At 41.4% G+C, this 27,954-nt stretch overlaps 1 protein-coding gene across 5 annotated transcripts in view; it reads right to left on the reverse strand.

Annotated features, from left to right (window-relative positions):
• The window catches only part of KANSL1L (KAT8 regulatory NSL complex subunit 1 like), an 86,968-nt gene that overhangs the window by 27,111 nt on the left and 31,903 nt on the right, over positions 1-27,954 (reverse strand). For 4 of the 5 annotated variants that reach the window (XR_016441990.1, XM_090044904.1, XM_090044903.1 and 1 more), the window contains 3 exons: positions 26,931-27,128; positions 24,695-24,816; positions 11,597-11,798 (listed from right to left, as the gene is read on the reverse strand). Coding sequence is in view for 4 of the 5 variants with exons in the window: in XM_090044904.1 (XP_089901030.1) it covers positions 11,597-11,798; positions 24,695-24,816; positions 26,931-27,128 (522 nt within the window). In the remaining variant the exon portion in view is untranslated. The remainder of the gene's footprint in view (positions 1-11,596; positions 11,799-24,694; positions 24,817-26,930; positions 27,129-27,954) is intronic. The other variant, XM_090044906.1, reaches the window with a different exon arrangement.

Here is a 27,954-nt window from a genome sequence, read left to right on the forward strand (position 1 = left end):
TGGTATCTCTTCGACAAATACTATTGTTCTAGTTGGCACAGTATACACGATAAGTTCACACAAAGAAAATATTTTTGCAATAAACATCCAACAAAATACTGGCACTTCCTTTCTTAGCTTGTATGCTCTCCTCAACTTGGAGCATGAATGTTTCCACATATTTTAAGCCCTTATGTAAAAACTTGATTACACATAATAAATACATTTACACAAAGTCTCAAGAAGGGCAAAGTCCTTATCTTAGACTATACTTTGTGAAGGCAAGAGAAAAGACAGCACATAATACAAAACAGTATTTTTTTAAAAAGGGATAGAGTGGGGTGTGATATAATAAAAACTAGGTAGGGCTACATGATGGATAGTGAAAAACCAGTATAGGCTAGCAGCAAGACAACAGACATGGTGAAAAGTAGTTCAAAGAAATGAGAGGAGAGATAAAGGGAGCAAGATCATGCTTAGCTTGGAAGGCAAGAATGAAGATCTGAATCTGATACAATTAAAGGAAGCTGTGGGAGGAGTAGTAGAGAACTCAGCTTAACTACAAGAGAGGTCAAGGATTCATAACAACCTTAAAAAAATATTGTCTGTAAAACTGTTCCTGTCATATTCAATTTCAAATGTATACCTCAGCAAGTATGTAGAGTTGAAGATTATAGTCTTCTTTCCACTAACTTAAGAGCTTCCATGCTTCATTCACTATTTTGGACATCTTGAACATGGATTTTGGGAGACTTGGATTTCATTGTCTAGAAAGGTATCTGCTGAAAACCCTCAGCTGAACCTGAAACTTTGGAGGAAGGAAAGGAGGGTGGACAAGTATGGACATTTCAAGGTCTCCTGCATACTATCGTGTTTAAACTGGACCATTGCCATACTTGTGCATTATGACTTCTGGTTACTAAATGATAATAGCACTGGATATTTATGAATTCTCCATTTCCTCAGAGAAGATCTATATTACATGAAGACAAACATCTCAACTTGGATGTAGTTTTCATATGACCAAATCAACAAGGCATGGAAAAACTTGTGAATTAAACAATGTTTTGTTTACTGTCAGAAAGCGGTAAACCCTTTAACAGTCTGCCTCCTGCTAAGAATCATTCCAGCATGTATTTTTCTGGTGATGAAACTTCTTTATAAGTGGTAGTGCACTGATTCAACTGATGACAAAGTAAATTCCCTCCATAAAATTGGTGGTTCTGTCAGAAGGTATGATTTTTTTTTACTTCAGGGAATAAAATAACATTTAAGACGTTCCATACTAATTAAAACTATTTTCTTACTCTCAACCCACATGATTCAACATCCTGACTCACTATTAACAGTAGTGGCTATTGAAATTATCTGCTCAGTGTACCATGGTTTTAGAGCAAAGGAAACCTCTAATTGCAGAGGTCTACACATCAAAGACTTCTTTAAGAGAAACATTAAAATACCTTTCTTGGGAAAATATCATTTCATTGTAGCAATAACTCTCAATACATTTATATCCATACTCAGCTTTAAATGCTGGCAAACCCATTGAAATCAACATGTTTAAAGTTAAGTATACACTAAGGACTAAATTATATTCTACCTATTTGGCACCTGTTGGACTTGGGGTCTAAGTGCAATTTGATTCTATCCTGTTCAAGTCCCTGAAAAACTGTTAATATTAAACATGGATGCTTCTTCCTTGCTTCTTTTTGTGACACAATCTTAAGGGTCGGATCAGGGGTGGGCAAAATATGGCCCATGGGCTGTATCTGGCCTACCAACTGATCCTATCCAGCCCGCCAGCTGCCACCAGGAGCTTGAGGAGGGAAGACTGTGCCCCACACCGCTCTGTTCTGCTGCAGCTAGGGCCAGGCCAGGCAGACCCCCCTGCACCCTCCAACCCTGGATCTATTCCTCCCCCACCTGGCCTCCTGTTGGTGCTCTGCAGTCCTAGCACTGTGGTTGCTGGACCCACGCAAGACAAGAAATGATGTGGAGATGAGTAGCTGCCCTGCCTACCCGCCATATCTAGTTACTGCTGCCATGGCGCTGTTGGCAGTGAATCTGTGCCCTATGTGGTGGGGCTTGGCCTGGGGCAGCCTCTCCTGACTTTCCCGGTGCGGTTTGGGGGCAGTGGCTCATGCCAGTGGGCAGGAAGGACAGCTACTTGGCATGCTGCATCACACCCCATCACATGTGGGCCTGGATGTTGGTGGCTCCAAATCCAGGACAAGAAGCTGGGCAGGGGGGAGAAGTCTGTGCACTGCACATCTCAGCCAGCCCTGGCTAGGACAGAGTGGAACAACACGGGGAGCAGCCCTCCCTCTCCAGGCTCCCAGCAGCAGCTGGTGAGCCAGACAGGATCAACTGGCATCTCCCCCCAGGTCCTCAACAGCTCACCAAAACTCCCCAAGTGGCCCTCTAGCCCAAATAACTCCCCACCCCTGGCTGCATGATGGTGCGTTACAAAATTAGATGCATTAATAGACTTGAATAGGGTGGAACGGAATTTCAGTTATGTTCCTAGTAGGTGGAAACAGATCCTGGACCTAAATGTTGGCAGGACTGAGATTTTGAGGCATTCTTCAGGTTTTATTGCTGGACATTTTTTTTAAGTAACATTTCCGATTTCAGAACCATAAATGAAAACTTGAATGACTCACAGGAAACTACTTCAACATAATCTGTATACACTTGTTTTTAAACTGCATAAAAATGTATTTCCTTTAGAGTCTAAAAGCTGATGCACTCTCTCAGGCATGCATTTTCTTTAAACCACTCTATCATTCTATTTACTTGTGAAACCTTAATGACTCTAGATGAAATAAAATCATTCCCTGGAAAATTACAAATCTTTTACAGTAGGTCACTTTTTCTTTAGAAACTTTCATCACAGTAAAACAAATCCAGAAAACACACAAATAAGGCTGTCACGTCTTTAATATCTCAGATTTCAATCTTGACTTGAAATTTCCTGCTTTAACTCAGTTTCTTCCCTTCCCTTTTATTGTGATGTCAGGTCTGTTATAAAACATGCATTATGTTGTTAAATATCCTAAAGATTCTAATTTATTTTAAATAGTAAATTAATAAATAAAATAAATTAAAGATAGGTAACCACTGTTTGTTAAGAAGGTAAGGGGGTTTTACTCATATATTGTCTGCAGCAACAATTATGAACTCCCGTTTCTAAATTAGTGTTCTAAAGATCCAAGCTAATGGTGCCCCAACAACTGAACAAACATAACCTACATTAAGTCAATTTATATTTAAAAACCCCAAGGCTTAACCAAGACAAGAAGGTACAAGGAAGAGAGCCTTTATTTTCAAGGACTCGTGAAAGTTCGTATAAAAAGCAAAACGTTAAGAATTTGATCTTGCAATTTGGAATGTTGTTTATTACAGTGGTTGAAAATTGTCTAACGGAATATTTTTCAACAAAGAGGAAACTGATTCAGTGATATCAAGAGGTTTTGTAGAAAAAATACTGAAGCACTTCATTTAGATAAGATTAATGCACTTTGTTTTATATCTTGAATTATTAAAACTATGCAGTGAAAGTATAGTGCTTATTAACCCTGATCAAAATGAAATATTTTACTAGTTCAGGAGACAATTTTGAAGTAATTTTGTTTCAAGGGACTCAACCTTTTATTTCAGTTCAAAATAAAAGGAAAATTTAATTTTTTTCCCTGTACAATAGAAATTTCAACTTTTGCCCTAATATAGTACCACTAATACTCAACCTTTTCAGTTACTGCTTTTTGTAATTCAATACAAGATGATCCACTGAGCTGCAACAACTGACAAGCAGTTCATGAAACCATGGAACATTTTCTAGAGAAACTAAACAGTCCCAGAAGAGATATCTATAGCAAATCTGATTACAGAGACAACCTTTTATAGCCTAAAAGATATGAGGAAACTCTATTCCCGTATCAACTTCTTCTATGCTAATGTCTCTTGCATGCATCTGCTGAAACTATTTTTCTCCTTTTTTTCTGTGAAATGCCTACACACCTCAATTACTCCTGTGGTTAGTATAATGTTATTCTTGCTATCTCTATCAACAATATATGTTCCTTTTAAAATAACAAGCTGTATTTAAAAAGAGAGACAAATTTTAGTTCTTCAGATTCTGTAAGTGAAAAGATGCCAAGGGTTTATTTTGTTATTTTTAAGTACAATTTGATCATCAAACTTTAAATACTGTCGGTTACTACTTTTACTTATAGAATTGAGACCATATTCTCCAAGGAATACACTACTCTCCAGCAGACTAACCAGAAAGATAGATTTGATAGTGCCACAAAGGTACTAAACCATTCTCAGAAGTAGAATGTATCCTCAGCTTGAAATAAGTTTGCAGGAGAGTTAGAAAAACCACCAACATTTTTTATATTCAGAATTTTGTAGAGACTTCCTGTCCCACGAGCTAAATGCAGGCTCTTGCCTACATCTGGGCAATGCCACCATCTGCAATACCAAACAAAAAAGCTCAACAGCTTGCTTTCAGTACAGTTTAAGGGAAAGCAGTTGTAAACTGCTTTTACATGAAAAGCAAAGCTTAGGCAAATACTGAAAGACATGTTAGACTGTATAACTATTGTAAACAAAGACTCATTAAAATAAAAAAATACTAGCTAAGTAAATTACAGAGAGAAAGCAGGTAATTGTAGTTATGATTCACAAAGAAACCTACCTGGGTATCTTGTACCAACATGTAAAGTCAGAAGCAACAAAGACAATATGGTAGAAGTTTTCTTGAAAAAGTTCTCTATATATTCACCAAAATAGGTGACAAAATGTCACACATACCCGTCACACATGCCCTTAATGCAAAAGCAAGATGTGTGCATTAGGTCACTAACAGACACTAGGGCCGCGTCCACGAGTCTGGATATTTGGCTCCCCAGGGACAACTAGCAGTGGCACACCTTGTGGCACTGCTCATCCCTGGGGAATGCCTGTGCCACTGGACCTCTGCCATGCACTAGGATCCCCGGGTTGGAGTAGGGGAGGTTACAGCCTCCCCTGGGGTCCTCCCAGGCCTACAGTACTGACAATCCTGCCGCTCAGAGCCTGCCTGGCAGCTGGAGTATGGCTCCAGCTGGCCAGGCTCCAGTTTTGGGCAGTGTGCACCACCCCATTTTGGGCAGTGTGTCCTGGTGTGCTCCACCCCATTTTTTTGCATGTTTATTTTTTTGCAGTGCAGAGAACACCTGAATGTGCAGTATGTGGTGCCACAGACATGTCTGTGGCACGACAAACCACACGGCCGTGTTTGTCTGGATGCAGCCTAAAAGGCATGATGGGATCTAATAAATAATCCCAAAAATCATGCTTCTTACCATACCACATACATATGCATGGCAAGAGGCATGAGTGCGGGACTGGGGACAACAATCATGAATACAAGTAGACCCTAATGCTCTCACTTAACTGCAGCAACTGGGGCTTTAGGGAAAACAAATACTGTGATATTCAACTGTAAGAGCTGGCAACATAACTATTAAGATATTTTTACTCTGCGTCTGCACCCGCTTTCTGTAGGACAACAGCCACATCCTCTAACATTTTATTTGAAGAAAAAAGCAAGTTTTCAATAGTCCTCCATCTTTAGTACATTATCTGTGTATTTGTATTTGTTTTCCCACATGTAATTTTGTCAGTTTTAATCAGTAAATGGAAATACAGAACACCCTGAGAAATTTGCAAAAAAGGAACATTACTTTTCAATCAATCATATAATGAGAAGGGAAGAATCAAGTTTGAGAACATGCATAAACCATTTTGCTAGCAGAGTAAAGTTTCTGCTGCTACCAAGCAGCCAGAGGGTGCATGTAGAGATTGCAGTGTCTGTTGCCACGCTCAGTGCTTTCAGCAGCTGATATCTCTGTGGTGGCACAGCTGATTAATGTCATTATATGGACTGCCAAAAGCACATGGATGTCCAAATATTCTAGCTGTGGTGGCAGACAAGTATGGAGAAGTTGGGATGTACTTATGGTGCTCTAAATATAAATTGTGAACCAATCACAGAGCCCAGCACCACTTTTGTGGTCTTCTCACAGCAAGCCCCATGCTGCTGCTGCTTCGCAGAGAGGGCTACCTTTCAAGCAGCCCCAACCCCCACTGCTGATTGATGGAGAGGGGCAGGGCTGCACAAAATAAAGCCCTTTTAGCCAATCAGTGGCAGAAGGAGGAGTGGGCAGCCACCATCCAGGCTGCTCCCTTTCATGCCGGTGGCTTCCACCTCCTGGCAGGCTGTGGGGCTGGGTCGCTGAGGCTGTTGGCTCCCACTTGGAAGTCAGCATTTTATTTTTAGAAAGTTTTTTTTTCCTGGTGATTCCATGCAAAATTGCAGGGAACACCAGTTTTTGCAGTGATCGCAGAAAATGCCTTTTTTCATAGTTTCCACAAAAACTGCAGAATCACAAACTGAGTAGATCCCTACAGATAAGGCTCTAGATAGACTACAGTGCTTACAGATAGACTGTTTACAACACAACATGGTGGCAGGAAAGGAGTTGATGGTGAAAATTATGCATAAATCCTGAAGTGACATGCCTAGTCAGTGAAAATGGTATCAATCCAGTTCAAAATGTATTTCTGTATTAAATAATACTTCTCACTCTGTCTAAACTTCAGAGAGTTTTTCCCCACTCCAAGCCTAGTTTCCAGGTTTTATTTTTTATTGTGATCTTCCAGATTTCCAATTATGCAGGAATACATATATACATACATACCTCTGACCACAATCTAGTCTTCCTTTTAAAATTGCTTAAAAAATAAAAATAGAAAGCAAAAAAGTCCTATTTGCCCCTTCAACCTCCTAAAATTTCTGAGGAGTCTTCAAAAGAGCTCTTTGAGGAATCATTCTACCATCAAAGACTGATTTTTCTCACCTCTGCATCAAAGTAGTACTCAGTCATGCTGAATAACAAAGCCAAGGAAATAAACAAGGGTTGGAAAGGGTTGTAATAAAGCCAGCTAAATCACACCCTATTACACAGCCTGCCCCCACAGCCTGTTTATCTGTGTTATTCATGTGTTATATCTTATCTTTTAGTTTGCAAAGATTTTTTTTTTTTTAGTTAGGATTTATTCATTATATTTGTACAAAACCTAGCAAAATTGAGTCTCGCATTATTATTATGTCTTTTAGATGCTATCACAAATTGTAAGTGACAGACTCAAGCTGAAAGGAGCTATTTTGGTCAGAAAAGGAAAACAGATAATGTAGAGTAGCTTAGTTTGAATAGGGACAGGAAGATTCTAGGATGTAAGTATCTAGAGAAATTTAAATCATTATTTATATAGTATACTTAACTCTACAAAGAAAAGCAGCAGCCACAGAACTAATCTAACTGTCAAATGGGGACAACAGTTCATGAGTAAGAAAGAACAAAAACTTCAATACTGCTGAGATTTGCTAAAAACAGCTTCTCAAAGGAAGCTGGAAAGATGTGAAAAAAGCACTGTCAGGTTAGTGAAAACTGGAATGCCATTCCAAGCAAGGAGACAAGAATAAAGAACACAAAATGGTTTATTCCCACAAAATAAGATATTCTTGTTCAAATCGCAAGTCCAATAATTAATTGTATTAGAAACAGAGTAGCACAGATAGCCAGGATTATTCATCTCAAAATTGCCATGGTCAAACCATTCCACACATCTGCCACCTTGCTGAAGCAACAGTTCATTAGAAGCTATGAAAGGAAGCCAGGCAAGGAATTAGATGGTAACTGAGTAAAGAAAACTTTCTTTTACTCTTGAGAGAAAGTAGTTAAATAGTTAAGACAATTTTGTCCAACTCATGCCCCACATACCATGTGTAGCCCACGAGGAGTTAAGCTACACCCTTTAGCTCTCACATAGAGCCACTCCACTATTCCAACTGCTGAAGTCTCTGGGTTTCCATTCCCTCCCCTAGGTTCATATTCCTACCCTCACCCCCGGAGTGGGGCAATGTGTTGCAGTCCAGGAAGCCCAGAGATCAGAGTAGCTGTCCCTACCTCCACCCCTCATGCAGGGAGGAATGCCCACATGACATGGTGTGGCACAGCTTAGGGGTGGTTAGCACCAGCACCTGGTTTACTAAGAAGTTGGACACCTGTGAGTTAAGACATTAACTTGGGATTTAGGAGACTCAGGGCCCAGTTTACTGATCCACCATATACTTCCTAGGTGACCTTTAGTGAGCCTGCGTCTAAATTCCCCACCCATTAAAAGAAGCTGATTGTACGTCCCTAGGTCAGAGTTTGTGGCACGGTAGATACCTTAAGATAATGAGGTGCTCAGATATTAGAGAAACAGGAGCTATACATAACTAAAAAAAGAAAAAAATGATGATCTAGTCAATTTCTGCTACAGACCCCAATGTCATACTACTAGTGAATTAAAGAAAAACAACAAAACAAACAAGTTGAAACTCTGTATACCTTTAAAGGAAAATCCATCTTTTTGTGTGAGACCAAGAAAATTTGCTGGACTATCTTTTGGTAAAAAGACAGTTGCACTGAATGAGAAAGTAACAGCATCAGCCCCAAGGGCCAGTGCCCATTTTGCAGCCCTATGCTTAGAAATCTTGCCTAATCTAACAATTGGCCTTGGCTGAGACCCAGTGTTCTGCTATTTCACACTGACAGTCTCATAAATGGCTGGGTAACCAACCATTGCAATTGGAGGCTAAGAGAAAGTGACAGTAAGCCTGTTAGACCACTGAAAGAATAAGATTTCTTGAAGGAAGGGATAGATTGATGATGGCTCTTAATTCAAAGACTTGAAAACTATTTAATCTAACTTGTCAGAACATGTTGAAAATGCCTAGTCTGATTTTGTGTCTTTTTTGGCCGAATTATATCTCAGAAATAGATGCATAGTGTCTAGGTTTATCTCCTTACTTTTTAAAATTCTAAGTGAATTTAGCATTTGTGAAAAGTCTCTCAGTTTGACAGAAGTGGAGCACCGCTGCTCCATATGCTCCCAGAAAACAGTATTGCACAGCAACAGTCCTAACTTCTCCACACTGCCCCTTCAATTTTCCCCACTGTGTTAGAAGAAACTAATTTAGATGAAAAAGCATGGTACAAGACTTTAGGTATATGTAACGCTTGGTTTCTCTACTACGAATTCCCATTGGGTCAAATCCTGATAAAGGTCTGGAGGTGTGTGTGTGGATTTGATAACAATCTTCAAACATCTGAAGGACAATTATAGAGAGGATGGAAATGGGCTTTTTTTCTGTTGCTGTAGGGAACAGGACTGGGAGCAATGGACTCGAGCTGAAGCATAGGTAATTTTGCTTGGAAATTAAGAACTCTCTGACTACTGGAACAGGCTGCCATCCTTGGAAATTGTGCTGTTTTGTCTACACTCGTCTTGAAGAAGGTGATCGCTAACACTCAGCAATACACCTTTATCTTCTAGTTTGGACAAAACATAAATTTGTAGCCAGGATCAGCTCAATTCCTGATCAATAGAACAGAAAAATTATACCTTTCATTTCCAACTCTTGCACTATGCCCTCAACTCACATTGCAGAAGTCCTGAGTCACTATTTTTCTGTTAACAAACATCTACTTGCATTGGGTTTTGATTTTTTTAATGAAAGCTTCTTTCTTGATCTGCACTATAGTAAGTGTGGGCCAGATTTTCAAAGGTCCTTAGACATCTAAACCACTTCTGGAAAACACAACAGGCACCTATTTATCTTTTAAGGCATCTAATTACCTGAGTGTGCAGAGACCCAGTTTCATTTCTCAGAGAATTTCACTTTTTCAAAATTTGATTTTATTCTAGCTTGGAATGAAAACCCCCGATTTTTAAATCCTCTACCACATAGAAAATCTCAACTTTAGGAGTAATCCATATGGCTGGAGGTACTTACTGGCTAAGCCAAGGCCCAGCTCTCTCAGAGGTATGAAGACAATACCCCCAAATTCTTTGGCAGCGCACTTGTTGAGCTGAAGAAAAAATAATATTCTGGAAGCCCTCTGCCTGGCTAGCTGTAGAATTGAGGAGAATGTAAGCCTAGGAGCTGGGGCTTGCAGGCTCTTAGCTCCCTGTCAGCCCATCAGGCAGGCTGCCAATATTCTTGAAACCCAGATGCCTAGGATGCCAAGGAACCAGGTGGTTAAGCTGGCTGGGAGCTAGGAAGGTTTCTGTCCAAAACTTTTTTGTTTTGTTTTCTGATGGACTGTGAAATCAAGACATCTCTGTGGAAACTCTTGATTTTAATAAATTACCATTCTCTGACAAAAGCAAAGGGAAACAACCAATATTGCCATCAGAGAATGTCATCTAACTCTAATATAAACCTTTGTAATTCAGGCCCTTGGCTTAACAGACATACTGCAAAGCACTTTGCATTTGAATGGCAAGTAGTTAGACACTGTATCCATGAATATCAGATTATACTCAAATTTTTCAAAACGCCTGCTGATCTACACAGGGTGGCTTCAATTAAATCAATGGGAATTTGCCATTGGCTTTGGAGGCAGGTTTTCACCTATAGTATTTACTAACCCTTCCCATGAAGAACTGTCAGTATTGCATTATACATTTTATAAATTCATAATTTTCTTATCTTCAGATGCTCTCTCAAAATCTAATTTGGGGATGAAAGATGCCATACAAGGAAGAAATAAAAACCAAAAACCAAAAACCAAAAAACAAATTTTAAGTTAGCTTAACTGTGCATATAATCAAATATCAGGAGAGCAAAAAGCACCTCCTAAAATCACCAGCTCACTGATTACTTACTCTTCAAAAACTCTAATGCATCTTTAGAATACAAAATGCATCACAGTAATACAGGCTTTTAGTAGCAGCACCATTACAACATAGTTTTGAAAAGGAACAGTAAAACAAAAGAAAAGCATTAAGATAATTTGGCACAAATATTGCTCTAATAAGGACCTTACAATTAATTTGGAATCACACAAGGATTAATCATTTTGTATACCCATTTAAAAACAAGAGGTTCTTAACAGAAACATGCTGTAAATACCAAATTTTATGAATGGACATAGCTACAAACAACATGCATCTTACTGAAGCAGAAAGGAAAAAAAGGCTTTTCCACATTAAGCACTTAATTCCATTCAGTTTTTTGTAATGAACATAATCTTCATTTATAACAGACTGTTTTAAGACTCTATTAATGTTACGAAAGAGACAGCAGAACTGGCGAGGAATGGTAAAAACAGAAACAAGATTAAGATATAGCAGTTTAATTTCCTACAAAATAATGCACTGCCAGCTGTGCAAACTTTCTCTAGTTAAACAAATATTTCTAAAACAAGCAACAAAAAGATTTATGTTTTAGTTTGTTACTTAAGCAGTAAAGTCTCCTAAGAAAATTCTTAACAGCCCCTGACGCATAAAATGAATTTAATAAGCAAAACTCTGAGCAGTCTTTAATTTTTATCTTCAACTCTTTAGCTTTGATCTCCTGCTGACATTCTAACTCATATATTCTGTACATTCTTTAAGTGTAATGAATAATCAATATGGCATACAATATGCTCCTCAAATACCAGACTGATGAATGTAGACTTTGCCAACCAGACTCTTTGCTTTTCCCTTCTTAAGGAAAGGAGATGGCCCTTACCTGTGAATTCCAACAACAACCTTTGTTCATTCTGTATAATTTCCTCTTCTGGAATTTCTGAAGTGGCCTTGTTCGGGCACACATGCTTGCAATAGTTACAGATGGAGATCGCAGCCTTGTCCTTTCTTTTCTTCTTTTTTTAATGTGTTGCTGATCAAGTATCCAGGTACTAGAGGATATTTCCTCCCTGTTGTCTGAAGCTCTGAAAGGTCAAGAAATGAGCAAGAAGTCCAAAAGTTCAAGAATGCTCCAAATACACAGACAGCTTTTCACAACTGGTAGATTTACTCACTGAAGACTGTTAGACTCAGAAGCCGCTGACAAAAGTGAAAAAAACCCCAAACATAAAAATAGTGCTTTACCAGAAGAGGCATCACACATCAGTTTGACTTGGCTTGTCCAACGTCTAACAGAACAAACAGCAATGGTCTCAAGTTGCAACAAGGGTGGTTTAAATTGGATATCAGGAAAAACTTTTCCACTAGGAGGGTGGTGAAACACTGGAACAGGTTACCTAGAGAGGTGGTGGAATCTCTATTCTTGAAGGTTTTTACGGTCCAGCTTGACAATGCCCTGGCTGGAATGATCTAGGTGGGGATGGTCCTTCTTTGAGCTCCTGAGGTCCCCAATTCCTAGATGACCTCCTGAGGTCCTTTCCAAGCCTAATTTTCTATGATTTTCCTTTCAACCACTCAGATAAAAACCAGGTCAAAATGAAATTACGGTGGGAATACAAATTTCCTATTTTTGCAATAACTACATAATTTCATTAATTTTTTGGTAATTATATTTTAATATAACTCTAAGTGTCAGTTCATGATACATTCCTATATAGCCACATTCCATTGTCAGAGTTACTCTGGTATAAAGAGGGTAGGTCAAGTCAAGTTCATTATCTAGCTTCAATATCATACAGCTACTTACATTCAGCATTCCCTCTAAATTGTGCATGTGCATGGCCACACACAATAAAAAATCATGATGTGCAATACCTTTCTAATGCCATGCACACAGTGGCGTACTGATGGGAGGGTGGGGGGTTATGGCCCTCTGGTACCAGCCTGGGGTGGGATGCCCAGTGCCACAGCAAGGGGGCACTGCAGCTCCCCCTGCCGGCTTCGTGTCCAGCCACTAGCCACCCACCCCAACCCAGCCACGATCTGCTGCAGGAGAGGGGAGGGGTGGGCACACTGAGATACCCACGTACTTCCAGCCAGGATTGCTCATGGATTGCTAAACCTAACCCCCTTCCCTTTCCTGTCACACTGTGCTCCCAAAAACTTAGGGGAGAGTTCTGGAAAGTGGATAAATTGTCTGAGCTTGGAGCAGATCCAGAGCTGAAAAGTAGACTAGACTTTGCCCAGATCCAGCTGGTTTGGGAAGCAAAGGAAAGTCAGTGATTGGATCTAACTGCAACAACACAGTGGGGCAGTGGGGGCATGTCTACATGTGTATTCATGTGCTGTAATTACTGTGTGTTAAGTTTAGTACGCGTAATAACAGTACTAACTCAATGCACAGTAACCAGCACTACTGCACAGTACTGCTAGCATACACCTTTTTAGTGATGCCAATGTTCAGTATACTGATTCTACTGCACATTAATGCAACAGCATGGCTTTTGCAGTGATGCGCTAATGCACAGTTAAATGCACTGTAGACTCATTCTGTGTCTTGTGTAGACGTGCGCAGTATCATACAAGAGATACAGGAGTCAAGTGCAACACCTAATAATGTCTTTCACATGACTTTCTCCAGCTGTAAACATCACCTCATCATCTGTCTAAACTAGAATCACGTATGCACTGCTTACACCCAACCCCTGTTAGCATGCAGTATTTTAAAAGGGATAGGCTTGTTATAATAGAATAAAGTCAATGAATAATGCAACTATCCATTTACATGAAAGCAGATATGACAGAAGGCAGTTAAATACATATTACTAAATTACAACTGATTTGCCTGGTAAGGCCTATTTTAAAGGAGGATAAGAATACAAAATACCCTCCAATCGAGTGAGAATGAATCGACAACACCACACTACTTTTATAGTATCTTCTTTGATTTTGTTGCTGTAGCAACTTCTGCCTGCAAAGTTAAAGCCTCACTGCAAAAAGCACTCAAGTGTGCATTTATTTTTACAGCATCAAAGACTACAGACATAACACTGAATTGCCTGAGAAATGTCAGAGAATGAGATATTCAGGACCCAACTCATTGTAGGCCATTTGTCTGCACCAACTCCTGTTATTTTTGTCTTTATCTCATTTGATAAAATCTACAAGTCACAGATTGCTTAGAGAACTTCAGTAAGTGATAACAGGCAATAAAACAATGGAAGCTTATTAAGGTGCCAACTATTAATCTTTTTTAACAGCTACCTCTAAGTTGTAGAACAGGGCTCTATAAAACTAGACTGTCTACCACCATGACATTTTATATGCCTATTTATAAAAATATATTATGCACCCATGCCTTGGTAATATATAAAGGTTTATAGGCATGAGTTTGGCATGGCCATTTTACAGGTCAGCAATGAAATCACTATGTATTAAGTAGACCAGTTTTTCTCAACAAGGGTCCTGTGGCACCCTGGTGTCCCAGTGCACTATGCAATACTAGCACTGTTACGTGTGAGAAAAATCTTTGCATGATTCACAAGATAAACCCAAGAGATGTCCAATAGGAATCCATACTGTCAAAAATACTTTAACCTGGTTTGGTCTTTCTGAGTTCTTTCCAAGAGAATAATTGCTGTTTTTTTCCCTAGCCAAAAAATGAATGCAACCTAAGAGGTGGCATTTTCCTGAGTTGAACAAGGGATGCCTGGAGTCTAAAAAGGTTGAGAAACACTGAAGTAGACCATATTAAAAAGCTCTATATTAAAAATGTCATTACCCCACATTGCGCGCATCTACACACACAAATGCTGCCTGATGGATTTACTTCCCAGTAACTTACTGCAGAGTAAACCTACCCTGGGAAGGCATCTACACATGCAGACATTTGTGAACAGATTTGCTTCCACCCTGCTCTGCCTCCCTTAGCAACCAGGGGTAGCTCCAGACTCCCCCTGGGTGCTAGCCCAGGGGCCTGGTGGGGGTTGGGAAATTGTTCCCTGCCCCTGGGGCAGGCTCCGATAGCAGAGCCCAGGCTGGGACAATGTTCCCCTGCCCCAGCAGCAGGAAGCTCCCAAAAGGGCTGGGTAAGAGCTATGGGGGAAGAGGTGCTTTCCTGCTCTGCCAGGGGCAGCTGGGAGCTGTCCCACCAGTGGGGCAGGTAGCAGTGAGATCCCAGCTGGGTGGGGATTCTCTGCTCAGCTGGGGGCTCACTGCTAGCTGCCCCACTGGCAGATCAGGGCAGGGGGCTGGGAAAGAGCCATGGGGCTAGGACTTGCCCCAAACCAGGACAGTTCCTCAGGCTGTGAGGAAGTCTGCATGTGCAAACAGGACAGTTCCCAACCAGCTCTGGGCTGCATGGGCAGACTTCCCATGCAGACCAGGGCTGGCCAGGAACTGTCTCAGTCTGGGGCAGGTCCCAGCCAGCTCCAGGCTGGGTGGGGAACTCACCCTGTGCAGGAAGCTCCTGGCTCCACCTCTGTGATGGGGGCAGGGCGCAATCTCCCAGCCCTGCTCCAAAGACATGCCTGTTGCTAGAAGACTCCAGTGGTGGAGCCCAAGCTCCGGTGGTGGAGCCCAAGCTGTGACAACGTCCCCCTGTCCCAGAAGCAGGGAGCCTGGGCCAGGAGCTCCTTGCTAGAGAAGAGCAAATTACTGTGCAGTAAGCCTCTAAATGTATAGACAGTGATGCTTACCACATAGTAATATGCTCTACTGCCCAGTAAAGCATATCATGTAGATACGCCCATTATAAGGTATTTCATGTAATAGCACATATTAATAAAATGCAAGTTAAAAATACGGCTAATTTTAGTTTCTCTCCACCTTGCAAAGTCAGATATTATCTTTTGAATCTTGTATATTTTGGTTAACAGTGATGAGAAAGCTTATAAACATTTCTTATACAATACAGTGGGGTTTGAGTGTTTTTCTGGGGGTCCCAGAAATGTCTGAGGCAAGGATTTTTTCTGATATTTTTTCTTTCACAACTGTATTGTTGAAAGAACCATTGGACAAGCTTTCCAGGATCAAGTGCCCTTCCTCATGTCAGAGAAAAGCAGACACAGGTGAACTAAACGCACATGTAAACAGTCTGCTTGGAGGGTTGGGTGGAGGAGGGTGTGAAAACAGGAGCTTTTATAAGACAAAGGAAGTGCAGTGGAACAGGTAATCTAGTTAGTGGCAAGAGGAACACAATTCAAGAAAAGGGTGGTTATTATCTGTGAAGATCAGGAAGAGTATTGGCAGTATTTGTTAGGTTGAAATGAGCTATAAAACCACTGTCCAGTTTTTTTATTGTCCAGTTGAGTTACAAATTTCTGTTCCCAAGGCCCATCTTCCTGGAGGTGCTTTGTAAATTCCCTTTCAGCACAAGAATGGAGAGGTTAGAAAGGGAGTGGTTCAAGTCAGCAGGCTCTGATGAACTTCATCCCGGGGTACTGAAGGAACTGGCAGAGAAGATCTCAGGACCCTTGGCAAAACCTTTTACAAAGTCATAGGAGACAGGCAAGGTACCTACCAGAGGACCGAAAAAGGGCCAATATAGTGTCCCTCTAAAAAAGGCAAAAAGGAAGATCTAGGAAACTATAGATTGGTTAGCCTAACCTTGATACCAGGAAGTTAGTGCAGCATATCATAAGGAAGTCTATTTGCAAATATCTCAAAAAGAAAAGGCCGATCATGAGCAGCCAGTATGGATTAAATAAGAACAAACACCACCAAACAAACTTGATCTCCTTCAACAAGGGAACTATCTGGGTGGATGAAGGGAATGGTAGATAAAGTATACCTAGAATTCAAAGGGTAGTTTGGGAAAAGATGACCCTGCCTCAGGCAGGGGGCTGAATTAGATGACTTCCATAGGTCCCTTCCAGCCCTACTTTTCTGATTCTATGGTGTTTATGTGAAAAAAAAAAATGTGCTCCTATTGGTGTTCATGGCATTCTCTTTGTCCTTTATATTTTTTTTCGTGTGAGAGTTCAGTCTGCTCAGTAGTTCTTGTCTAGTTTCACTCACATAAATTCCATAAGTGCATGTAGTATACTGCATGAGGTACAACACCTTCTGCGATATGCCTGCGTAGGATATACATAACGTACAAGTACATAGTACAAGAACTAAAAAAGGAGCTATGCACTTGTGGAGTATGCACTTATTCAAATTTAATATAAACAGAGCTCATTAAGTATACAGCAGTAGCAATGCTGTCATATTAGTAGTCCCAAAACTAACTCATGTCGTTTTCAAAGCTTGTAACAGTAGTTAGAAAGCCAACTGCTAGAAGTCTGGAAAATGAAGGAAAGTAGTTTGTTTCAGGGCTTCTGATATCAGAGCACTAAGAGGTATACTTAATGAACACTCTTTACAGTGCTATGGTATTAGCAGCCTCAAACTTGTCCATCTCCCTGTATATTCAAGGCTTCTAATGTCACCCTTTTGAAAGCTGTTTCCCCCTTCATTGTTTCTGGTGTAGTAAGCAAAGTAAAAGTAAGTTACAAAGCAGTGGGCCTGAAAGATATTATGCACTTAAAAAGTTTATGCATTTAACCAATATTCTTTTACAGTTTGGGATACATGCAAGTGGAGCACACTGCAATAACTTTCTGATATGCTCCAGTGTACCTTTTTTAGTTAGGACTTCATATATTCTAGTATTTCATAATCTGTCTCCTAAAAAGAGAGAGAACTCATTTTGCAGCTCCTACTTCTCACAGATGGCCCTGTACAATAAACCATCTTCTTTGCACCCAGGCTCCGGCTTTATACTCCACCAAACTTTGATCATTTTATTGTATGAACCTCTGAACCCCTATCACCCTGCCTGGGCTCTCACCCAGCCCTGAAACTAATTACCTGCCTGGGCTCTCTATACTCTTACTTTCAGCCATGGGCCTGGTGAATTGGACAAGGCAGTGCATGTGAGATGCTCTGTCTGGCTGGCTCTCCGATTCCCAGAGTAGTCTGCCAACACATCCCACTAACTGCTTCAGAGCCTCTCCATCTCTGTAGAAGTAACACCATGTGGCTAAATTTTCTTACACATTTTTCATATAGAAACATTTTTTAATAGCTACTTGTACAGCCAAAGCTGCAGTACATAGCCTGATTTCCATGACATGGGTATCTAACTGGGCTTCCCAATCCAGGTTCAGAAACCCTCTCCTATAAATACAAATTCATACGGCTGTTAAAATGAAATTCTACAAAGGATATTGAAGTTAACCAGCAACAGATGTAGAATTCTTTAATTTTCTCTACTGTCATTAATGCTTCCAGATTGCTCTTTTTTTGCTCTGTAACTGTTGCTTAGCCAAGACTACAGAAGACTCCTTCAGAATAAAAGAACAGACTCACTTATAGGCAGGAAGCCAAAAGATTACAAGACTCAAAAGTTTTTTCAATGCCATAAGGCTGTGTTTTAATGAGACAATGAATTTGTTAAAGTTTGTAGAATGTATTAAGGTGGCCAACCTGCGTGCTGCATAACATAAGTGGCATGGGCAGCTTCTGTGTGGCATGTGGCAGATTGGGGAAGGAATACGGAGCACACCTGCAGACAAGGCAGGGAACAGAAAGCAGAACAGCAAATTGAGTGGGAAGTACAGAGCAGAAAGCAGAGCAGCAAGTTAGGCTAAGAAAGAGGATTGGAGCACTACTGAGACAGTGTGTGACTAATTTGTGGAACATATGCCAAAAATGTTAGCCCCCCCACACCCTGGGGGTGATCCAGAAGGGGTGTACCTGCACCCCTTTTGGATTGCACTGCACCATGGGAGTCTTTAGGGGCTTTCTGAAGTCCCCAAAACATCTGCAAATCCTCCCTCCCTTCCCTTTCCTGCTCAAAGGCACATCCCCTCTCTGCCCCTGCCTCCCACTCTCTTACCCTACCTAACTTTCCCTGCTGCCCTGGGGTGCAGGGAAGCACGCAAGCCATTCCTGTCCAATGCACAGGGACTGGGCTCAGCTGGGGACAGGGACAGCAGCAGCAGGGATGTACAGGACAGAGGGAAACTACTCTCGCACTACACTGTTGCTCCTGTTCCCTCTCCAGCTGAGTTCAGCCACACTGGCACTGGAGCTTCCTCGTCCCCAAACAGTGAAGAAAGAAGCAGTGGCAGGCAAGAGAGTTGGGGGTGGGGAGGAGGGGGGGAAACTAAACTCTGAGCAGAGAGGGGAAGGAGGGATGGTGGCATTTTCACCTGCTCTAAAAGGACTTAAAGGTCTGCCTGCACTGGTGACAATAGAAGAGGCTGCAGGGGGTGAAGCTACACCTGTAGTGCAGGTTGCTGCTCCCACACCTTGCTTTGGGAAATCCTGGATTTGCCCCTTCCCTCACCTCTACTGGTCTACCTCATGGTAAAAAAGCAGCCACCACCATAGTCAAGAGTTGCTCCAATAAATATTCGTCTGTGTCTGAGTTAAAGAAAATTTTCTCTTGGCTGTCTCTGGGGTCCAGTTTCCTATTAGGAGAGTCATTAGGGAGATTTTGCTTTGAGAAACAAAGAATTAATGGTTACTATTTTGGACGGTCAGCCACCTTAGTTAGAATGACCTACCAGATGCCAAAGTGAAGACCTGAGGATGACATAAATTTCTATGTTTAGAATTTAAATATTGGAGGGATGTCTTAAATTCATTCCTCCCCACCACTGCAGAAGGGAAAACAGCTACAAGGGCGACAGAGATGATCCTGACCCCTTTCTCCCCAACACCTTGCCCCCCTACACCTCCTACCATTTGCCATGGCCTGCTGCTTATGCCCCCCCAGAACCCCTCCCTGTTGACTGCCCCATGCCTCCCCAGCTTGGCTCTGCTCCTCCTCCTCCTCTGACCCCTTGCCCAGCCAGGGAGCAAACAGCTGCAGTAGCAGCAGCCCTGGTTCTGGATCAGAGCTGTGACCAGAGCTGCCCCTACTGCTGCCAGACCGGGCAGAGGCCAAAGCCAGCATGTGTTCTGTACCCTGCATCAGAGCAGGCCAGAGCTACAGCTAAGAATATGCAGTGGGGATGCAAGGAGGGGAGAGCAAGGCAGAAGTAATGATGGGGTAGGCAGTACAAAAGTGGTGTGAGACAGAGCAGCAGGGGGGAGTGGTGGGACAGGCAGCTGCAGCTCTTTCCCTAAGCCCGGGTCAGAGCAAGGGGCAGGGGCAGAGGAACTGCCTGCCCACTCCCCCTCCTTGTACTGAAATCTAAGATGTTGAACGGGTGAAAAAAACTCATCTTGGATTTAAGTAAGTATGGCATAACACCACCACTTGATAGATTTAGGAAGCATGGTCTTAGGTATCAGTTTCTCCTTGGCAATTGCCCAGATCGCTCATTATTCCTGAGGGGGGGAAAAGAAAATAACTGAAAGTTTCTCATATGGGAGCATCTGCATGTACATATATCAAGGCTAGCTTCTTTCTTTCTAATGTGTTGAAAGTTCACTCTAAGCAGATGTCCTTCCCTGCGCAATGAAATGATTGGTGTGCTGGTCCATCCTAGTCTACTCTTATCTCTAATTAAAAAAATAGAAAAATAAATGATCTTGCATTCTAATCAGCATGAATAATAGTTCAGCGTCCCAATGCCACCTGTACCATGGGACCCAAGCCCTGTCACCAGAAGGCACATCCACCCCTTTAAGGCCAGAATTTTCTGGGCACAGAGTGCTGGGAAAGAAGGGGTTAAATGCTGAGCCTGGCCACCTAATCAGCTGACTGGAAGGGGCAGGACTATAAAAAGCTTGGGCAGAGTGGCAGTTGGGGGGGGGGGAAAGCAGGGGGCGTGGAATGGAAGGAAAGGAGTGCCTCAGAGAGCTCCCTGGAGGAGTGGCCCAAAGGTGGGAAAAGGGGAACCACAGAAGCCCCGGAAAGATGGCAGCCACATCACAGCAAGGGGGGAGCCAAACCACAGACCCTGTGAATATAAGCTGATATGCTGCTCTTCTTTATCACATTATCTGGTGGCAGTTATTACCCACAGATGGGACTGTTTATTTTTTTTTCTTTTTGATTAATGAATAAGACTGGAGGTTTGGGTGAGGCTATTAGGGGAAGGAGGCGGCCTCATTTTGGGGACCCACTACAGAGTGGAGACCCTGGTGCCAGCGAGGGTGCAGCTTTTGGGGGGCACAGACCCCAGCACCTGCAGGCACAATCCTAAAAAGGCCAGGGAGGTCTGGTGCACCTGGGGTACAACTTTATTCTGGTTTTTTTTTGTACTGAGAGGGTGCGAGTTCGGGGTCATCCCCTGGTTTTGAGCTTGCAGCCCCCTAGCTGTGGGGCCAGCACCCAGACCTCTGGGCCAGGGGGTGCCGGGTTCCAGATTGGAGCAGGAAAGGGGGCCACGAGCCTCAAGACACCGGAAAAGGCTAGAGCCTTGGAATCAAATCCTGTTTAGTAGGTTTAGACAGGGAGGCCTAGCTAGAGAAAAACAGGGGTCAGGCCCACATAAGTGAAAGGCCCCAACACACACAACACATAATAATTTCCATCAAGACGTGGCAGGAGAGTATAGGGTGGAACATAAGAACTCCAACGAAGGCTCCAAGGGCACCCCACGTAAGGCGTGGATTACCAAAAAGATGGCACTGGGGAGGGCAACCTGTTACACCACCACAGAAAAGGAAGTAGTTGAGAGCAGATGGAGACAAGATTCTTTCTATGTCCTTCCACAGCTTGGATCCATGAAGAAGAACATGTGTATAAGACTGTCACTATCTTCTATAGCAAAAACAATTAAGATGTAAGGTTCTTTTTAGAAGAAAATGAGTTTGCTGCAGTTTTGTGTGATGGTACCACAAATTTTTGTTTGCTTCCTTTCTTCATGTGCTAGCAACAAAAAGATAAGGTTGAAAAGGGGAGTGCTAGGCAAATTGGAAAACAACAAAAATATTCCTTCTCATGCAGAGTTTCTACAGCTAGGCTGCTGCTTTAACATTAATGAACTGGTTAAAACTCCACATGGGGCAAAATTTGCCCTACTATCAGTCACAGATTCAGAAGCCCTGAAGTTTATTGTTCAATGCACTCAGTTTAATTTGCAGGGACTGCTCCTGAACTTATATCGCTCTGCATCTTTTTTATTCTACTTCATCCTCTGACTGAGTTAATATTTCTCCCTGAAACAACTCCTGTAGCTGCTCCACAGATTACAGGTAACGTGCCAATAATAGGACTCATCATTTTCAAAAAATACTTCAAATCCACTGCATTGTTCACTCATTCATTTGAATTAATAAAGATAAGATTCAGCTGAATTTCCTACACGCTTCCAAAAAGGGAAAAAAAATCCTTCACTAACCCCATAACCAGGGATCTTGGTTTTCTGTGATAAAAGAATCACAAATTATCTGATAAAGTCACAAATTCTGATAAAAATCCTAAAATCCGTGATTAAAATTAAATGTCCCCCACAGGCCCACTGGTGTCCCTCACTCACCCCCCAAAGCACCCCAGAACCTCTTGTGCCCCTCACCCCCCACCCACAGCCCCTGATGGAGGGGACTCCCAACTGCCAGGGCTATGGAGTCAGAGACCCAGGTACGCAGCCTCCTGCCCCCAACGGAAGGTAGTGGCTGCTGCAGCAGGAGCACAAGCTGGCTCCCCCTGCCCCCCCCGCCACTGCCCACCTCCTGTGGGCTCCAGTGGGGCCGACTCCTGGATGCAGCATGAACTCCCAGGGTGCAGGAGGGACCCGTACCCTACCAATCAGTGGGGATACGCTGCAGGCTCATGCTCCCCACCCTGCTGCCCACCCCCAGGCCCTCTGGAGTGCAGCATGTGCAACCTGGCATGGCAGTGCACGGGGGGGGATGTGCAGGAAAGCTGCTTGCTGCTGTGAGCTCCGTGCTGCTCTGGCCATGCTTTTCCTGTATGGGCTCACTATGCCCTGCCATGCCAGTCTCACACGCCGCACTCTGGAGGGCCTGGGGGAGGGCAGCAGGGCAGGGAGCACAGCATTTGTGACCCAGGGTTTTTAGCCGGCCAGGCACTCTGGCCAGGAGAAAGCATGTGCGTGGGGAGGGGGGGCTGCAGCCTGCTCCCAGCTGGCTGCAAACCCTTCCTCCAGGCTGGAGACCGCCCAAGCTGGCTGGGGACTGAGGGAACTGGGGGGAGGGGGTTTGCAGCCAACTGGGCACTCCAGCCAGGAATCAGGATACTGTAAAACCCCCGCCCATCCCGGCCAGAGTGCCCGGCTGGCTGCAAACCTCCCCATTCCCTCAGCCCCTAGCCAGCCTGGGCACTCTGGCCAGAAGCGGGGAGGTCTGCAGCCCCCCACGCACTCTGGCCAGGAGTGGGGAGGCTAGAAACCACCTCCCAGCTGGAGAGAGCCCAGCCAGCTGCAAACCTCTCTGCCCCGCAAGCCCTAAGCCCCACTTAACTCCAGCAAGAAGAGTGAGCCTGAAGCAGCCTCAAGTAAGTGCGAGCATCAGGCTTGCCCTTTCCTCCTCTCCCTTCCCCTCCTGGCAGTGTTGAGGGTTTCCCCGCCCCTTCTGCAAACAGCTCTTGCAGGCTGGAACTCTACCACCTGCAGAGCTCTTTGTAAAAGGGGGAATCCACAGGTTTCTCTTCATAAAGGGAAAAGCTGCATTTTCTCTGATAAAAATAAGAAATTCATGGTTTTCTCTCTTTTTCCCTGCCTACAACACACAAAACTACTAAGAATTTGACAAATCATATTTGCCACTTCTGCAACATATCAATTTGACAATATGTTTCCTGCTTCAGTTACCATATTCTTTCCAAACTGCAGGCAAGTCTATGGACTGTTTATAGGTAATGTAGGAAACAATCAAATGTCTAGAAAAACAGGACACCCCTCTCATCAGTTTACATTCTTCAGGCTAAGAAATGACAGCAAAGCTACACTAGAAGAGTAGAGTGTAGCAGTCAGCGAGATGTTTTCTTCCCAGCCAAATACAGATTAAAATCTGACAGATCCACTCTAATAAAAGAATGTTCACAAAAAAGGGTTTCTAGAAACAAGAAATCTGCTTAAACAAATAAATAAAAGCCTTTAAAACGGGGACGTTACAATTAATATCTGTACCATACTTCAGGACAAGAAGCTGAGAAAATTTACATTCTACTGCAAACTTTGCCATAAACCCCCCTGTGATTCAAGGCAATTTACAAGGGGCTTAACTCTCACCGATGGTAAGTATCCTCTAATTTTGTTGACTGCAGCAAAAGTCAAGGATACTCAGCAGCTTTGCAAAAATCAAAAAATTAATTTGTCTGGTTCATAGACATTTTTCCTAGGCTGTCCTTAAAATATAGATAGTACTTACTTACCTAATGGTCAGTTAAGGCTACTGCTGATTAATATCTGTACCATACTTTAAGAACACTGGATGATGCTATTTTTAAACAAGTGTAAAACAGCTTTATTAGCATTTGTTCATTAGTTCCAAAGTTATCTGCAATAATTATACATGGAAATAAATCCAACAAAAGGTAACAGATTTATGAATATTTGTAATAAGTAAGCGATTACTTCAAAAAATAAATAAAAAAATATGTATCATTTCATATGGTTAAAAATTTATGATGCATTTCAATGGTTAAAAATTAGGGAAGTCATTACACAGAACAGGCATCTAGCTTGTACTCATATAGCTTACTTTAGATCTTAATTTATGATATCACTTTCCCAGAAAATTTATTCTGCCATAACAAACAACATTTTATGCTTGTAATTATGAATAATTATCAAACCTACTGTTTTATTCCTCCCCAACTAGCTCCACATCAAACCTGTTTGCCATTTGAAATTTTCACTTGTGTTGAACGGTCTGTGGAATTTTATGGCCGTTTCACAGACGAAATTGGGGACGCCGGTTTTAAGGTTAAAAGCAAAACTACTTTTACTGAAATTTAGATTAGTAAACAATTTTTGCTTTTAAAAATTACTAGTTGTAACATTACTATAAAAAACTGCTAAATTAAAAATACTATTTTTAAGAAATGAAGTTACACCATGCTGTTACCTACCTGAAAGAAATGCCATTGACTAGCTGTTTGTGTTTACCAGATTTTGAAGACAGAGGCGAAGATGTGGGAGATAGATTGAGCGGTGCAATTAGACTACTGATGATTTCACTCAGCTGAGCACTCTGAAAGACAAAGAAGCCAAACTTTTATCCAGGCTGCACATCTACATAAAGTAGAATTTTTTGTTTGTTTGTTTTAAATTCCTTTATTTCTGATCTAATTTACTTCAAGGCAAGATTTTTGCACATATCAAAGATGCCAATTTTTCTTTACAAATTTTATGTTGAACTTGCGCAGAACCTCAATGCAGGAGACAGTTTAGGGTTTTTCTAAAAATATCTAATTTTTTTACTATTCTTCAGGACACATTTTAACTTTAATGGTAAGGGATAGCAAACGTAGATATATACCATAACACTTTGGAAATGATGGCATAGCTGCAGTTCAAGACTTCTACAATGGACTTTCAAAAGATGGCTCAAAAGAAAAAGAGCTTGGCAGCCTACTTGCTTTCTTACTGTTGGCTTAAAAAATATTCTCATGTTTAGAAAAATCACATTCATAGATTTAATAGATTTCTATGTTGCTCAATTTGGTTGGAGGCCACTGTTTTAATAATAACCAAGTTGGCTGCAAGCAGAGCAAATGAAAACAAAAAGGATGCCGGGGTCATAGCAAGCCATACTTTAATTCTTACATATTGACATATTCAAAAACTATAGGAAACCCCACATTATAGAAATACATGACTTTAAGAACTGCCTGAAATGGAGATGCAATTCATTTGTTAAAATTAAGTGTTGCTTCTGAAGTGCTGAATTGTGGACTGACTCCAGAGAATATTTCACATTGCCATTGTGTTTCAAATGTCAAACTTAATGGTTATACTCACATTAAATTTAGCCCCTAGCAGTGCTTAGGGAAAACTGGCTGCTGAATGATAAATTACGTGCATTTACGATTAGTGGATGCATCTACACGTCTGCTCTCCAGTAAAGCACTAATTGGCTCTGCAGTAATATGTCACCATCTACACATGCACTGGTATTAGGGTGCAGTAAATTAACTCTGCCTTAAGATAGTATTGTTAATAATGTTTGTCATTTTTAGATGACAAAATCTATTTTTTAATCTCAACTAATTTGAAGGTGTTTTGCAAAGAAATGTGTGTTGAATACTCCAAGTAATGAGGTGAAGAAGGGACAATCAGAATATTCTAAAAATATCCTTCTGTTTACTTGATAGAACTGCCAGCATTTTGTATATTTCTTGTTTCATTGTTTCCTTCCCTTGTTGGAAGTGGGAAAGACCAGAAAAATGGAGCAAGTGTTTTAAAAACACAAAAATAATAGTAAAACAACAACAAAAAAAATTGACAATGAGACTTAGGTACTACTTTGACCTCACTTTTCCTAGATTTACCAGTGATGTGTACTAGGCTGGAATGGTTCAGATGTGAATGATCCCATCTTGAACTGGAGTTTGGACTAGAACTAAATGATCTCTTCAGGACCCCTCCAAAAACTTTTAAATCATTCTACCTAAAGGCAAGATCTATAACTTTTGTCTGCCATTATGTAACTGGTTTAAAACTATTTACATAAATTAGTTAAAAGTCCTACTCCACATTACGGTATTAAATTTGTACGGCTCCTTCAGAAGCCTGTTGCCATGGCAGCTTTGATTATTTTTCTGTGAAAGGAAACCCTTCTACAGTCCATGTAATTTTTCCTGAAAGTCAACTCAAATTCTGTTTTTGTCTATGCCAATGATATGCTACTAGAAGTAAGAATCTGTAATGTATTTACCAGACAGATCCCGTGAGAATTTTTTTTATGCAATTTTTTTTTTTTTTTTAAACAGAAATGTTATAATCTCTCATTTTATACAAGTATTTCTTGAAACAAAGAATGGCAACACATTAAACAGAATCCCTATTAAGGACAAAAAGTGTAACTGGTAATTGTTGGAAGTGTCAGGAAGAAGCTCCTTGTTTACTTCTCTTAAGCCAGAAATGGTCACTTTGATTAAATCAAAACAAAAATAGAGACAGACCAGTAACAAAAGGTTAGTTGGTAAGCCTAGTGACAAATTTTAAATCTTAAATTTATCAGCATCCACCATCAGGAGTGTTAAAGAGCCGAGCAATTTGTTGAGTAACTGCCATGTAAGCTGCTCCACTTCTATAATAAAACATGTGGCTTCCATTTGACATTTGGTTCTAATTTTACTTTACCTGTTTTTCTATGTTTCGTAAAAGCAGAGTAGGACTGCTGGGTGACATTTCAAAATCGTGTTCCGGCAAAGAATCCTGTCTCTTAAGAGTAGCTTGAGAATTCCCTGCAGTGTTTAATAAAGCTTCTTGGTCTGTCAATTGTGTTTGCCTCTTCAAAATGCCTTTTGGATGCAGGCATTCTTCTAAGATCACCATCCCCTAGACAACAGCAATTGAACACGGTTGGTTGACAATGACTTAACCCTCCTAAATCATTTTCAAGTGGCAGTCAACCCTAGAACATACTTGTTAAACCCTCAGCAACTTGTTGAAACAGTGGGAATGCCAAACAAATACAGTATGTAAATAATGCTACATATTGCTTTAGAATAATTTAAATGCATCATTCATATTTTCCCTCAGCAGCACTGAATCTACATTGTCACAAGACCGTGCCAAAGTTCAAATCAGAAACACATACTTCATTACAGCCTTTTCCTGTTGTCTTAAGAAGTCTCCTCTTCATAAAAACAAACAAACAAAAATGCCACAAAAACAAACAATCCAGCCATTCCACCTTTGATTTTCATATTTGTTCAAAACCTTTACAGCAGAGGTTTATTCTGAAAGTATTAAAGTTTTCCCTTCTCCTTTTTCTCCATTACCCAACCAAAATGTCAAGGCTCTTCTCTCCCATATATCAATGAAAGTAACAGGGAAGACATCCTTTTTTTTTTTTAAAATTGTGTTTTCTTGGGTTTGTACTGATTAATGTAACAAGCCTAAGTCCTTCCTTCTATCAGTCTCACGGTTTTTCAAAGCTATCTGAACAAACATACATGTTTTTATAGTCCCTCATCTGTGGGATACAGCTATACAAAACTATGTAGAAAAAACTACACAAAACAGAGCTTTAAGGCAACCAAATTTACTTCCTCAAATGGTGTCACTAAATTATCATTAGCCTGAACTTACATGCTTGAATCTTTTCCATTTGGAAAAAGCCAACAGGAACTTTATATTTGGTTGTGTTAGCTAAGTGTAA

Source organism: Crocodylus siamensis, chromosome 4, assembly GCF_052110815.1.
Source record: "Crocodylus siamensis isolate JL-2025a chromosome 4, ASM5211081v1, whole genome shotgun sequence".
In the NCBI taxonomy this organism is placed as follows: Eukaryota; Metazoa; Chordata; order Crocodylia; family Crocodylidae; genus Crocodylus; species Crocodylus siamensis.